Source organism: Accipiter gentilis, chromosome 24 (assembly GCF_929443795.1).
Source record: "Accipiter gentilis chromosome 24, bAccGen1.1, whole genome shotgun sequence".
Taxonomy (NCBI): domain Eukaryota; kingdom Metazoa; phylum Chordata; class Aves; order Accipitriformes; family Accipitridae; genus Astur; species Astur gentilis.
In genome coordinates this window covers 720,877-733,910 of record NC_064903.1, presented here as the reverse complement: position 1 = coordinate 733,910, position 13,034 = coordinate 720,877, and the positions used below count along the sequence as shown (strand labels likewise).

The 13,034-nt window shown below is 65.3% G+C and overlaps 1 protein-coding gene across 3 annotated transcripts in view; it reads right to left on the bottom strand.

Annotated features, from left to right (window-relative positions):
* Positions 1–13,034, bottom strand: part of NHSL2 (NHS like 2) — a 34,732-nt gene that overhangs the window by 1,367 nt on the left and 20,331 nt on the right. Inside the window, exons 1-6 of one of the 3 annotated variants that reach the window (XM_049828246.1) lie at positions 10,468–10,615; positions 6,058–6,210; positions 5,054–5,190; positions 4,695–4,899; positions 3,541–3,897; positions 14–2,224 (exon numbers count right to left, since the gene is read on the bottom strand). In XM_049828246.1, coding sequence (XP_049684203.1) covers positions 14–2,224; positions 3,541–3,897; positions 4,695–4,899; positions 5,054–5,190; positions 6,058–6,210; positions 10,468–10,516 — 3,112 coding nt within the window. In that variant the 5' untranslated portion in view covers positions 10,517–10,615. Of the gene's footprint in view, positions 1–13; positions 2,225–3,540; positions 3,898–4,694; positions 4,900–5,053; positions 5,191–6,057; positions 6,211–8,759; positions 9,056–10,467; positions 10,616–13,034 lie in introns of those variants that run through there. The other 2 variants (XM_049828245.1, XM_049828248.1) reach the window with 2 other exon arrangements.

Below are 13,034 nucleotides of genomic sequence, written 5' to 3'. Positions count from 1 at the left end.
GGGAGACCCTCACCTTGCTCTGAGGCGGGGTCGCTGGCTTGTGCTGTGCCCAGGGCCTTGGGGGACGGCGGGTCCTCATCGTCGGGGTTGTAGCAGGTGGGGTAGGCATCCAGCGTGATGATGGGGCTGGGGGTGGGTGGCTGGTCCCCCATGCTGGCTCCCAGCTGTGCTGGGGCCAGGGCAAGAGGCAGGTAGAGCACGCTGGGTTTTTTGGGCACCGGCGGTGGCACCTTGGCCTTCCTCCGCTCCCCCTCACTGGCACCGCTCCGCTCTGGCCGCGGTTCATCCTCCAGGCTGCCCTGCGAGAGCCGCCGGGGTCCTGCCAGGGTCAGGGTCGAGGGGAGCTCTCCTGGACCCCTCCTCAGCTCCCCTTTCCGCAGCACCACAAAGCTGTCCTGTGGATGCCCCTTCTCCTTGGTGGCAATGCCCGGCGGGGACGTGGGGGACAGCGGACCCTCCTCCCGCAGAGCTGGGGGCTTGGGCAGGATGCTCGGGGGCCGCTTGGCCAGTGGTGGCTTTTCTGCCACGGGTGGCTTCACCTTCCTCTCCGGCCCCGGGCAGGGACCACGTGCCGGCTCGTCGGCGTGCTCCGGGCCGTCGGCATTGTCCTCCGGCTCCGAGCGGCTGATGGAGCGGAGGCGGACGGAGCGCAGGTCGGACTGCGTGACCACCGGCATGATGGGCGTGATGGGGCTGGTCTTCTGGGCCAGCTTGGAGCCGAAGGTGGAGTCGGAGTGGTGCCGGCTGACCTTCGTCTTCCCCTTCAGCGAGATCTTCAGCCCCGAGAGGTCGAGGTGGGCGGGTGGCGTGAGCGGCAGGTCGAAGGACAGCCTGGACTTGGGGCTCCTCTCCATGGGGGACGTGGGGGGCAGTGAGGACTTCCTCTCGGGGACCAGCGGCCTCACCCGCACCTGGTGCGGGGAGTGCCCGAGGATGGCGGAGGTGGGGACGGTGGGGGTTGGGGTCTCTGACTGGCTGGAGTACCCGCTGGATGGAGACATCAGCCCCGTGGGCCTGCCTGGGGAGGAGGTCTTGAGGTCTGCCTCGGCGGAGAGCTGGGAGGGCGTCGTGGCCCTGGAGACGGAGGGGGAGGCGAGGGACTCGGAGCTGCCCCGTGCCTTGGCGCACTCGATGGCCGTGGTCCCTGTGGCCGTGCTCGAGCTGGAGAGGGACCGATAGGGATCGCTGGCCTTCCAGTCCGTGAGGTGCCACTGGTGGGGGACAGCCGTGCCGTCGGGCTCCCTCCCCGCGCTCCCCTGGGGGTCGGCATGCACCAGCCGGTGGCCTTGGGGCTCCGGTGGGATGCAGAGGCTCTTGGGTCGCTGATCCTTGGGCAGCGCCAAGCCGGGCCCCGGGGCAGCATCCTGCCCCTCTTTAATCAGAGAGACGCTGCGCATGGGCGGCGAAGGCTTCTTCTTCGCCTTCTTGAGGGAGATGCTCTTGGAGCGCCGCCGCCGCTGGCCCTCCTGCTCCAGCCCCAGGGAGACGTTGTCAGTGCTGGTGCTGCCCTCAGAGCTGGCGCTGGGGTAGCCCAGGGCGTAGTTGGCGCTGCCCCGCCGGGTCTCGGCGTACGCGATATCCACAGAGCAGAGGGAACCTGAGTCGGTGGGAACCGACAGCGACCGCTCGCGGAACCGGCACCCTGCCCGCTCCACCTCCAGCCGTGCCGGCTCGGCCGCCGGCTCCGGCTCCTCTTGGCTTCCCGGCGAGAAGTTCACCTTGGCTTCTCGGCCCTCGCACCTCTGGCCACCCCCAGAGGTGGGGGAGGACTCAGGCACCGTGGCGGAGAAGGAGCTGGGCCCGTTGCTGCCCACGCGCTCCTCCATGGCAATGAAGAAGGAGGCGGCGGTGGCGGCGGGCGAGCCCGGGCTGGGTGAGGGGCTGGAGCCACCCGGCGAGGTGCAGGCAGGCCCCTTGGTCTGGCTGGCGGTGGGGCTGGGGGGGCTCACGTAGCCCAGGGTGCTCCAGGGTGCGGGGAAGGGTGTGCCCTGCGGCCCATTGCAGGCGCTGGCAGAGGGGGTGGCCGCACCGTCCACGGCGGCGGGCAGCTGGCAGCAGCGGGCCCCGAGGTCGCTGAAAGTCTTCCTCAGTGGGGCAGAGAGGGGCTGGTGGGGGCTGATCTCCTGGGGCGTCTTCCCCCCACTCGTGGCCTCCGGCACGAAGCTGCAGGAGAGGGACTCGGCGATGGGCACGCGCGCGTTGAACGTGGGGCCGTTGGCACTGCCTGCGAGGAGAGAGACAGCCTGGGTGAGCATCGTCCCGCTTCGCGCTCTGCCGGCGGGTTCGGCGGCACGGTCCTGCCCCGCGTGCCGTGGGGCCAGGACTGGTCCCACCCCGTGGCCGATCTCTGGGGCTGCATCTCTGCCCAGGCGTGAAAGGTGCCCATGCGCACTGGAGGGGACACCCTCTTACCAGATGCTGTCCTACCCCCTGTACTGGTGTGGCCGCAACCCAGCTGGGGACAGCCCATGGCCTGTGTTAACCCTCCAGCTTGGGATCTCTTAGCTGGCATGTGCCACGGACAACTTAGCAGTCATGGCAGGAGTCTCTGTCCACGGGGACATCAGCCCCACAGTTACCACAGTGCTGCCCCAGTGCTGCCCTGTGTGGGGACACAGATTGGGACCAGGAAGAGCAGAGCAAGGCATCGCTGCCCGGGTCGTGGGGGGATGCGATGGCTCACGGTCCCACCTCATCTCAGAACAGCCTGGATGGGGAAGGACCTGGGGACCCCACTCAGAGCACTCCCGGAATGATGAAGGCTCCAGTGGCTTGAAGTCTGACCATCTCCAAGGGAGGAGCTGTGGCAACCTTTTGGAGGTTTGACCACCATCATGGTGAAAAACCTTCCTCCCACCCAGTGACAATTCCCCCGGTGCATCTGGCACCATGGCTTCTCTTCCTCCTGTCCCTACCTACTTCCGAGAAGAGGCTGGCTCAGGCTTCTCTACACCTCCCATACAGGATGGCACGACAAGACCCCCCAGCCGGGATGGCTGCTGTCCCCACAGGGTCCAACACCAGTCTGTGGCCATGCTGGGAGTGCTGCAGGTGCCCTCAGCCACGCGAGCCGGCTCGCCAGCCCCGGCAAAGACCCAGGCTGGGTGCGTGCCCCGCAGCCCCGGCACCCTGCGTGCGGAGCCTGCCCACAGCCGGGGAGGGCGGGCACGGGGCAGGAGCTGCCAGAGCTGAGGCCAGGTGACTCCCATCACTAGGAGAAATTTCGGTGGCCTTCCCACCCCGTTAAGTGTGCAGGACCCTGATTTGGGGTGAAGGGGCTGTCCCCAACGCCACGCCAGCCCCAGGACCAGCCCGGCATCACCAGTGTGCCCAGCACCTCGGTGCCCCAGGAGGGTGCAGGACCAGTACGGTGGCCTTTACCTCCCTGAGGCCGGCGCATCCCCGGGGAGCTAATCTGTGCCCGGGCTGGCTGCCAGCCCCCAGGGTGGCTCTGCCCACCATCAGGGCACCTCCAGCCAGTGCCAGCCCTGCCCAAGCGCTGCCGGGGCATGGAAGTGGCTGCGCGGTTCTTGCCGTCACCTTGGTCTCGCAGGGACAGGTTAGGGAATCCGATAATGGTCCGTCTACGCCGCAGGGTGGACTTGGGGTTCATCGTGGTCTCTGTGTTAAACAGGGAGTGACGAGCACTCGCGTGCCTAGCAAAGTGCTGCCCTGTAGCCAAAACAAACAGGCTGTACGCAGCGGTGCCGGGAGGGGCTGCCGGGGTGGGGGCTCGGCCCCCCTCCATCACCGCCTGTGCCCTGGGTGTCCCCCAGCCTGGGATGGTGACTGCAGGCAGGAGCCTGGGATGGCAGGAGGGTGGTGAACCATGTGGGGTGATCCGCGGGGGAGATGGAGGCACGGTGGGTGCTGCCAGCCAGTGGGAAGATGGGGTTGCTGCAGATGGAGATGGGATGCATGGAAAGCTGTGGAGACCGGCCCTGCTCTGTGTGACAGGCTCTGGTCTGTGTTGGTGAGGCCGGACCCCGCACTGCTGGTCTTTGTTGTTAATGGGACCAGCGGTGCTGAGCCACACTGGGGACGTGGACGTGAGAAACAGAGCGCAGGGAGAGGGACCAATGTGGTCATGGCACGTCTCTCCCTGGATGAGAGGGAGAAGGAGTGAAGAGCCATCACATGGAGGGAAAGAGTGCAGAGACATCTTTGGCCTTCAGAAGGTGCACCTTGCTCAGCCATTGGCCCCAGGCTCCCACCTGGGGGCAGAGTGTGGCACTCAAGTCTGCAAAGACTGGGCAGGACCATGCTGCTGGGAGCTGCAGCCCCAAGAGGATGGACGGACAGACGGACAGACAGGTGAGACAGGCTGGGAATGTGGTGAGAGCCAAGGTGACAACAGAACCGGCTGGCTGGGCAGCACAGCAGAAACAAGAGACTGGATGGCGGCATCACCGGTGGATCGGAAGCACAAAGTTGTGGATGACAGGAGAGATGGCTGGAATGACAGATGCCAGCGTGGCCCTGCTGTCCCCTGCTCTGCCCCCGGTGCCGGCCTGGCCCGCGGGGACACAGGCTCACAACCCCAGCCCCCCTTCCCACCGTCCCGCACCCCACCGCAGTCAGATGCCGGGGCACATCTTTGCCTGCACCCCGCATCCTCCCCTCCGGTGCCGGCTCGGCGCCGGGTCTGCCTCTCGCACCTCTCCTCCCACCGCGCCATGGGGTTGCTGCCCTACCCGAGACATTGATGGGGATGATGTTGGTTTGGATGGAGCAGGACTGGTGCCACTGCTTCTCCTCCACGGTGGGCAGGGGGAAGGCCCTGGTCCAGGCCAGCTGCTTGTCCGGGCTGGTGGGGAGGCTCAGGGAGGCGTCGGGCAGCCGAGTACCAAGGGGAGTCGTGCTGGCGATCTCCTCTTCGGTTGCTCGCCGGCTCGGGGGCTGTGGGGGGAAAGGCACGTAACCCACTGAAGGGACAAAGGTGGGACACAAATGCCCCCCTGCCCCAGCCCTGCTGCCTGAGTGGCTGCACCAAGCCCTCTCCTCCGGGCGATGCTGGGGCTGTGCTGCCCTGCCCTGCTGCCCCGGCACTCACCATAAGCACAAACTCAAGGCGTTTGGCAGGCGGGGGTCGGGGAGACGGCTCGGGGGGGGTGTCGGGGGGCAGGTGACTGGCGGCACGGAAGGTCTGTCCGGTGACCCTGCTCTCGGCGTACTGCTCCTCATACTCCTCTGCAAGAGAAACGGTGCCTGGGACCCTGTTCCAGCCGCTGGCTGGGGGTGAAAGCTTTGCTCCCGGGCCAAGAGGAACACAAAGGCATGGGCGGCTGTCCCCAGCTGGCTGTCCCAGGGCTGGGTTGCCGTCCCTGCTCAACACAGGCAGCTCAGGAGGTGGGGAAGGGAGACCCCAAGTCGGAATGCCAGGGCTGGGGGCGGAGTTGAGGCAGTGCTGAGACCCCAGCAGCCCACCCCGCTCCTCCCAGGGGTCTGCCTGGGGAGGCAGTGGGTCCCACAGGGAAGCAGAGCCCTGCCGGGGACAGGCAGGAGGGAACTCACTGTCTCCCCATCCTGTAATTGTTGAGCTAATTAATGCTGGTCGTTATGGCCTGGCGGAAACCAGGTCTGCTCAGGCTGACTTAATGAGATTACAAGCCAGGGGAAGGCCGGGCTGCTGATCTAATCGATGCCTGCAAAGCATCCAAGCCGAGGCCGCGTGACTGCTTGGTTAAGAAATTGGAAGGAAACAAAATCAACGGCCACACTGATCCGGTTAGACAGATCGGCAGCCGGGTCCCCAAGGCCCTCGTGGGCAGAACCGCACCGCGGTGGGACTGGTGGGCGCCCTGGCGGCTGGTCTTGGCCCCAGTTCATTTGCCGCTGGCAGCAGTGACTTGGGAGCAGAGATCAGAGAGGGGCTGCTGGAGACTGGGACCCCCTCCCCGGGACCCAACTTCTGCAGCTTGGCGAGGTCTGAGGAGCAGCTCGCACACGTGCACGTGGAAGATGACCTCGCTGTTTGCATGGCGGTCGTGTACCCAAGGCAGCACCCATCCCTGCTACCCTCACCCATCCCACCGCCGGTCCCTCTTGCCCCGCTACCTTGCAGCAAGCTCTGGAGGTTGAGCTGGGCCTCCTGGTGCAGCTGCTCCATGCCCGGCGGGCGCCCGGCTGCCAGAAAGACGTTCACCGGCTGCTGCCATGACAGCTTGGTGTGGGCAGCTTTCTTGCTCTCGAGGTCCAGGTTAGAGGTGGCTGTGGGTGAAAGGGAGCAGAGTGAGAGGGAGGCAGGCGGGCGGCTTCCCTTCAAGGGCTGCCGCGGGCTGCCGGCTGACGCCACACCGGCACAGCACGCTCATCCTGTCTTGGGTCTCTCCAGGAATGCAGGGAGTGGGATGTGGCTGTGTCCCACCCTGGCAAAGCCACCCAGGCAGGCTGCTGCTGGGTGGGACCAGACCCCATCACCGGCACCGCTGCTGCTCCAGGGGCTGGACACTATCCCCACGGGCTGCCAGAACAAGCCAGGAAGGGCGCAGGGTGAAATTGGGGAAGGAAGCAAGCCCTGTTGCCCCGGGTGACTGCCCGGCTGTTCCTGGGTGCAGGAAACGCCCCATGCTCCGGTGAAGCAACCTCCTGGCTGGAGAAGAGCAGAAGTTGCAACTGAAAAGGAGAGAGCGATGGGGACATGGCGCCTTTCATCACACTGGTTTCAGCCTGCTTGGCGAGGTTAACTCGCCCTGCCCCGGCGGTGGATGACCCACAAAGGTCTCCTGGGAAGGAAACTTCTGCAGGGATGGGCCAGGCACTCGCCCAGACCCTCTGAAACACCCATACAGGTGGAAAAGTCCCCAGGAGAAGGATTTGGGCTCGCCAGGGAGCTGGGCGTGCTGGGAGCTGCAGCGGGGCTCCGGCAAACAGGCTTTGCCATGGGAACCCCTGCAGCCCCAGCACCTCCGCTCCGGAGCAGCGCTGGCCCCGAGCGGATGTGGGTTTCCTACCCAGCACGGTTTTGCACCGAAGCCAAGGGAGTGCTGCTGCCAGCATGCTGCCGGTCGAGCGCATCCAAGCCCCAAACCAGGCAGTGGAGGCAAAGAGTGGGTTTGTGAGCTTTAAACACGGGGCTCGTGGATGACCAGGGTGTCATCCGTGGGGATTTGCGGCTAATTCTTCTCCAGCTGCCCCTGGCGTGGGCAGAGGGATGGCCACTGTTGACACCAGGCACTGTGCGAGGTCCTGTGCCCAGCGTCACTCACCGGGCTGGGTGTCACCCCTGGGGACCAGGGCCTGACATCCTTTCACCCTGTCTGGTAGCTGGGATGCACCCGCTCAGCAGTCAGCACCGCTTCATCCACCTGGCCAGGGGGATGCACATCCCAAGTTTGACTCACATTTTGCAGGGAAGAGCGGCAAGCATGAGGTGCCGAGGGCTGAGGGCTTTCCAATGGCGCTGGGGATGCAGGCAGGCTTTGCCTGTGTGCCCGTCCCCATCCCCATCAGTCGAGACACTCCTATTACCAGCGTGACAAACACTTCCCCTCTACCGCCTGCAGCATGCGGGGCCACAGGGTGCCCGTCCCCAGCGAGCACGCCACCGCCCCAGCTGCCAAAACGCAGCCGCCTTTGGCCGCAGCACCCTGCTTCATGCCAGACCCCAGCCAAGATAGCGACGGCAATCCTCTTTGCCTGGGTGAAGGGTAGTGGTCCCAAAATGGGGCCGGGCTCCCCAGCACCCCTGCACGTGCCATGTCCCCCTCCTCCTGCGGCATTCGGTCAGCCATGCCCCGGCTCACCCAGCACTGCATCCCGAGCATCACCCCTGCTGCCCGCAGGTGCAGTCCTGCCCACGGGTGCCATCCTGCCTGTGGGTGCCATCCTGCCCACCCTCCCCCCAGCACCGGCTGATCAAGCGGCAGAGCCTGCACAACGCCCAGCACCCGAAAGCAAGGTGCCACGTCCCTAGCCTAGTTACTTTTATAATTTGTGTTACCATAACGACATGCCTTAACATCAGGCTTTTTTTCTCCCCCCTTTTTTTTTCCCTTTCTCCTTTAAATAATTTGACTCGTTTCCATATCAACCAAGAAGTGTCGGGGCGTGTGTGCGTGTGAACCACGCTGAGGCTTTGCCGGGCTGCAGAGCCCCGTGCCAGAGGGCAGGGCTGTGCAGCTGGCGACGAAGTTTTCCCTGCTGCGGGTGAAGGCAGCCCCCTTTTCTCACGCAGGGATGTGGCTTTTCCTCTTCTCACCCCCCACTTTGGTGCCTGCCAGGTGACGATGCCCAGAGGGGCCGGGGGGGTTCCTGGCAGAAGGAGCCCCATGCCCTGGCCTCTGGCTCACCCCATGTGCCCAGTCGTCCCCTGGGGATGGGAGCCCGGGCACAGTTGGGGCATCTCCCCAAAAACCTGGCCTCCAGGGCCACAGGAAGGGAGCTGGGGGGCCAGGGACCACACATTCACCTCTGTAGACCCCAGCCCCCCAACCCGCTCTCTTTGGCGAGGTGGGGGTCCGCTGCCACCCCCTCCATTTCTGAGCGCACACCAAGGGTGGGCCCCACACCCCACCTCGCTGCACCCCTCTTTGGCTCGGTGGGTGCCAATGCTCCTTGCCTGCTGCCCACACATACCACCCCCCCACACACCCAGCAGCAGCTACTCGGTGTCCCCCCAGGACTCGGGGACACCCCCAAAGCACAGCCCCCCACTACCCCCCTGCCCCCGCCACCTCCCCGAGCCTCCCGGTGCCAGCATCCTGCTGGGGGGGAAAGCCCCCCGCTGCCCTCCCCGGAGCCGCAGTACGGGAGCTTACCTCCGTGGCCTCGGCCCCGCTGCCGGGGCACCCCCCGGCACCCACCCTGTGGGCTCCAACCACGCGGGCAAACCGCAGCACCGAAACCCGGGGCCGCCCTGGGGTGAAGCGGAAGCGTGCCCAGGCAGCTGGGGAGGGGGGGCCCAGCACCCTGCCCTGCCCACACACACTGCAGGCAGGGAAGAAAGGGCAGCATGGCCAGCCATGGTTGGGCAATTGAGGAAGAGGCAGTGCGGGGCGGCTGAGGGGGGTCCCTGCCCTACGGGGCTTTCCACCCTTCGCAGAGACGCGCTCCTTTGGGAACGCGAGCGAGCTGGCGCTGCCCTGAGCTGACGCAGGCAGCGGCGCGGGCATTGCCGCTGGTTTCATCCTCCCGGCAGAAGCAGCAGCTGAGGAGAAGGGGTGGGAAAGGGCAGAGGAGCCAAGCATCCCTTCAGCGGCCCAGGCACCCCAAACTCGTGCCCCGAGGGGCTGCACCCTGCTTGCACTACCCTACGTGCAAGAGCGAGTGTAACACCCTGATGTTTTGGCTTTTGCTGCTTGGGAGCAGTCGTTCAGAGGCTTTTTTGGGCGCAGCTCCGGCAGCCGCTCACGGCCCAGCATCACGCGGTGGCTCTGAGATGCAGTGCGAGGAGCCAGCAGCCCTGCTTGTGGCGGGGGCTGATAAAGCGGCACTGCTGCCAGTGCTCCCGACGGCTGGGCTGTATTCGGAAGCAGCCTGGTGCAGGATCGCTGCAAGAGCGGGTTTGGGATGTCCGTGCAAGCCACGGCTGCCACCCACATCCATGGGGCTCAGGATGACCCAGCCGAGACGGAATGCTTGGCGGGAGGACATGGTAGATGGCGGGAATGGTGCAGCCAGAGCAGAGCCTGCTGCCCTTGGCGGTGACCCTCCTGCCAAGCTTATCAGTGACAGGCTCGAAATACAAAATGCCTCTGAGGGGGCCCTCACCCTGTGGCAGATGCCTGCGGGAGGCAAAGGGTGTCCTGGGAGAGCAGAGCCAGACAGCCGGCTCCCCAGCACTCTTGACCTGAGCCTGGCCAGCCTCGCTGCTGGGGGGAAACTGAGGCACAGCTGGTGGAGAGGCTCACCCCACACGCAGCTGGGCCCAGCTGCCTGCTGGTGTCAGTCCCCCCTCCCTGCCCCAGGGTTTGCAGAGGGGAGCAGGCAGCAGCCCCAGCTCTGTCCGCAGACAGGTGCAGGCATGGGCAGAGGTGTTACCGACAGGCGGCTGGAGGCCAGGGCTGCCGGAGGCTGCTCCCCACGTGTCCCCGTGTCTCCCAGGGGGTCTATGCCCTCTCAGAGCTGCAGGCTGGCGGCAGCGAGCTCTGCTCCTTGCCCTGGGGCTGGAAGCAGGGGCAGCGCTGGCAGGCAGGGCCATAGCACCTGGGAGGGTCCCTGCTGGGCTGCCCCAGGCAGGGGTCTGAGCCAGCACCATCAGCCACAGCGGGTGCTGCTACCTCTCTAACAGCTTGCAGAGTCTTACTGAGCATGAGCGAGTGTTCAGGCTTGGGATGCTGTGGCCACTGTGGGGGTATAAGGACCGGGCCTGAAGTCAAGGGGAGCTTGCTCCAAGGAGTGCTGACCTTCACTCTCTCCTGGGAGAAAAGCATCCTTGTAGGATCCCCAAATGCAGAGGACAGAATACGTGCCCTCCACCAGCATCTCCCCGAGTCACCCCCGCTCCACGCCAGCATCCCTATTTACCTACTGCCCAGGCATCCCGAATCCACAGGGAGATATTCGACAGAGCCATCAGGAGTTGTTTCAGTTCAGGCCGAAGCTCCCATGAGACGATGCCTCTTGCTCAAGCTTGCCGCCAAACTTTTCCTTCTCAAGCTTGCTCCAAGTGAGCGGGAAGCGCTGGCAATGCAGTCGGTGCTGCTCGGCCCCTCGCTGCCGATGCAGAGGTACCACAGGAGTGATGTAACGGCAGCAGCAGGCGATGCACCATTAGCAGAGCAGCCATGGCAACGGGTATCGGCACAGCGGCAAGCCAGCCGCTGCCGCCAGTCCTCGCACACCGGAGGATGAGGACTGCGAACTTGGAGGCCGAGACTGATTCCGACAGCAACCCAAACCCCGCCGGCAGGAGCCGATGCGCCGCAGTGCCGGCAACATATGCCGCCGGCTTCGAGCAAGTGCCCCGGCCCACCGCCGGCACCGCGACTGCTCGCTCCCGGCGCGTGCGGCTTGATGACATTCCCTGTGGTACAGAGCCAAAGCGCACGCTGCTCTGCGACGAGAGGAGAGGAAGAGAAAAGAGCAAACAGCGGGAGCTGGCAGCAGCCGCAGAAAGCACCTCCTGTCCCAAGCTCACCCCCTGCTGAACTCGGACCCGCCGGTCCAGCTGTCCTGCTGGGATGCAGAGCGGCATCCGTGTGTATGGCAGCTCCGGGGCCGGATGCCCACCCAGGTCCGAACGACATCCCAAAGCGACACCCCACTGAACATCCACACGCCCGATGCCACGAGGGAGCGTCGCTCACCGGGCAGACCTGCCCACCTTGCCGCAAGCGCTCGCCGCACGCGTGCTGGAGCATGCCCAAGATGAGCCCTTGTTGGGATGGCTGACATACTGTGCCCTGCCCAAATCCGGACCCTCCCCAGGGTCTGGATTCCTGCCGTCTTGCAGGCATAGCTCGGAGCCCTCAGCGAGGCAGAGCCATCCTTACAGACATTTGACCTGCTGGTGGTTGAGGCCAGAGGGGCTGGAAGCTTTTTAGGGGGGTGCCCATGCCAGGACTCCGATGTTGCCCTGCACAGCATGTCTGCCTGCTCCTGTGCAGGTGCCCAACAGGACTGTGGGGTGTTGAAGAATATAACGCCACCCTGCTACACTGAATCTGCCAGAGGCTCTTGGCTCTTCTCGCTCTCCCGGTTTAACATGCAATCAGGTGATTTTTGTACTGACAGGAGATAACAGCACTGCAGAAGTTGCTGGCAGGGGTGGTGGGTTTGGCAGCTGTGAGGGTCACTCAGCTCGTGGGAGAAGGGTGGATTATGTGAGAGGTTTCTATTAAAACCACTAGCAGCAAACCAGTCAATAATGTCACTGTACGTCAGTAGGGCTCAAGGGTTAACAGTGCGCTAGGGCGCTTTGCCTGCCTGGCCCTGTGATGAGACCCCGTAAAACAGATAAAAGGCCTCCCTCCAGCCAGTTCCCAAGTGATCCATCACCTTCGCCTCGTGCCTTGCGTAGAGCAGGACCAGAGGGGACGCGTGTGCTCCCCACGGATGGTGTCAGCCATGACCCCACACAGGCAGGCCACGGGAGCCTCCTGCGGTGGGGTGCCCAGCTGCGGTGGGAGCAGGGTGACAGGGGAACAGCTGGCACTGGCTGGTCACAGTCCCCGCCAGCTGCAGCACCGCTGCCTCGGTGACTGCCCTTGAGCCTGGGGAGCAGGTGGGGGCCGCCGGTGAAAAGCCACGCTCAGGTACGTTTGGCTCTGGCAACACGAGCCGGGAGTTTGGGCAGGCCAGGGGAGGTGCGTGTGCTGCGGGGAGGACTTGGCCGGCGAGCCTGGCACAGGAGGAGCCCCGGCGTGCCATCCGCCTTTGCTGCGGGGATGGGAACCACCCGCGGCCGTGCTCACAGCGGGGCTTGGCCCGGTACCGCAGCCGGCCAAGATGAACTCACGCCGCTCCCTGCCAAGGGGCCGAGAGCCACCGCTCCTGAGGATGGAGCAGCAGCCCCAGTACTGGTGGGGGCTGCTCTGGGCTTGGCCGTGGGTGCCCTCATCACCCTGCCTTTGCCACCCCAGAGCCTGGCCAGACCCAGGTCCCTGAAGCAAGCCATCAGCCACGGGTGGCAGGATCAGACCCCTCGGACCCCTTCTCCCAGCCCCGCCGTGGCTCCCTAGCAGCCTGGCTTCCTCCTCCTATCGCAACCCTCGCTCTCATGCACTTCCTAGCCAAAAAAACGGGCGCGAGCCTTTCCCGAGAGCCTCAGGAAACCCGGCAGGGCAACCTGCCAGCCCCAGCTGCTCCTTGGCACCCCGGCACAGCGTTGCCACGCACCGTGGCCAAGAGTACCCCCAGGCACGGGGTGGCCAAGGCCAGCTGCCTGCTAGCCTTCCTCTGGTGATGTCCCCAGCCTGGCCGGGACTGTTCAGCCGTGCGCGGATGCTCGGGGCTGCTGCTCGCAGCAATCCCAGGCGGGCCGGCTGCCTGTGCCGGAGAGGCTGCAGCCCCTTGCTGGGCAGGGGTGCTTCCAGGAAAGCGCCGTTTCCCCTGTGCCCGGCTGGTTTTACACTCCGCAGGGCCGGGACAAT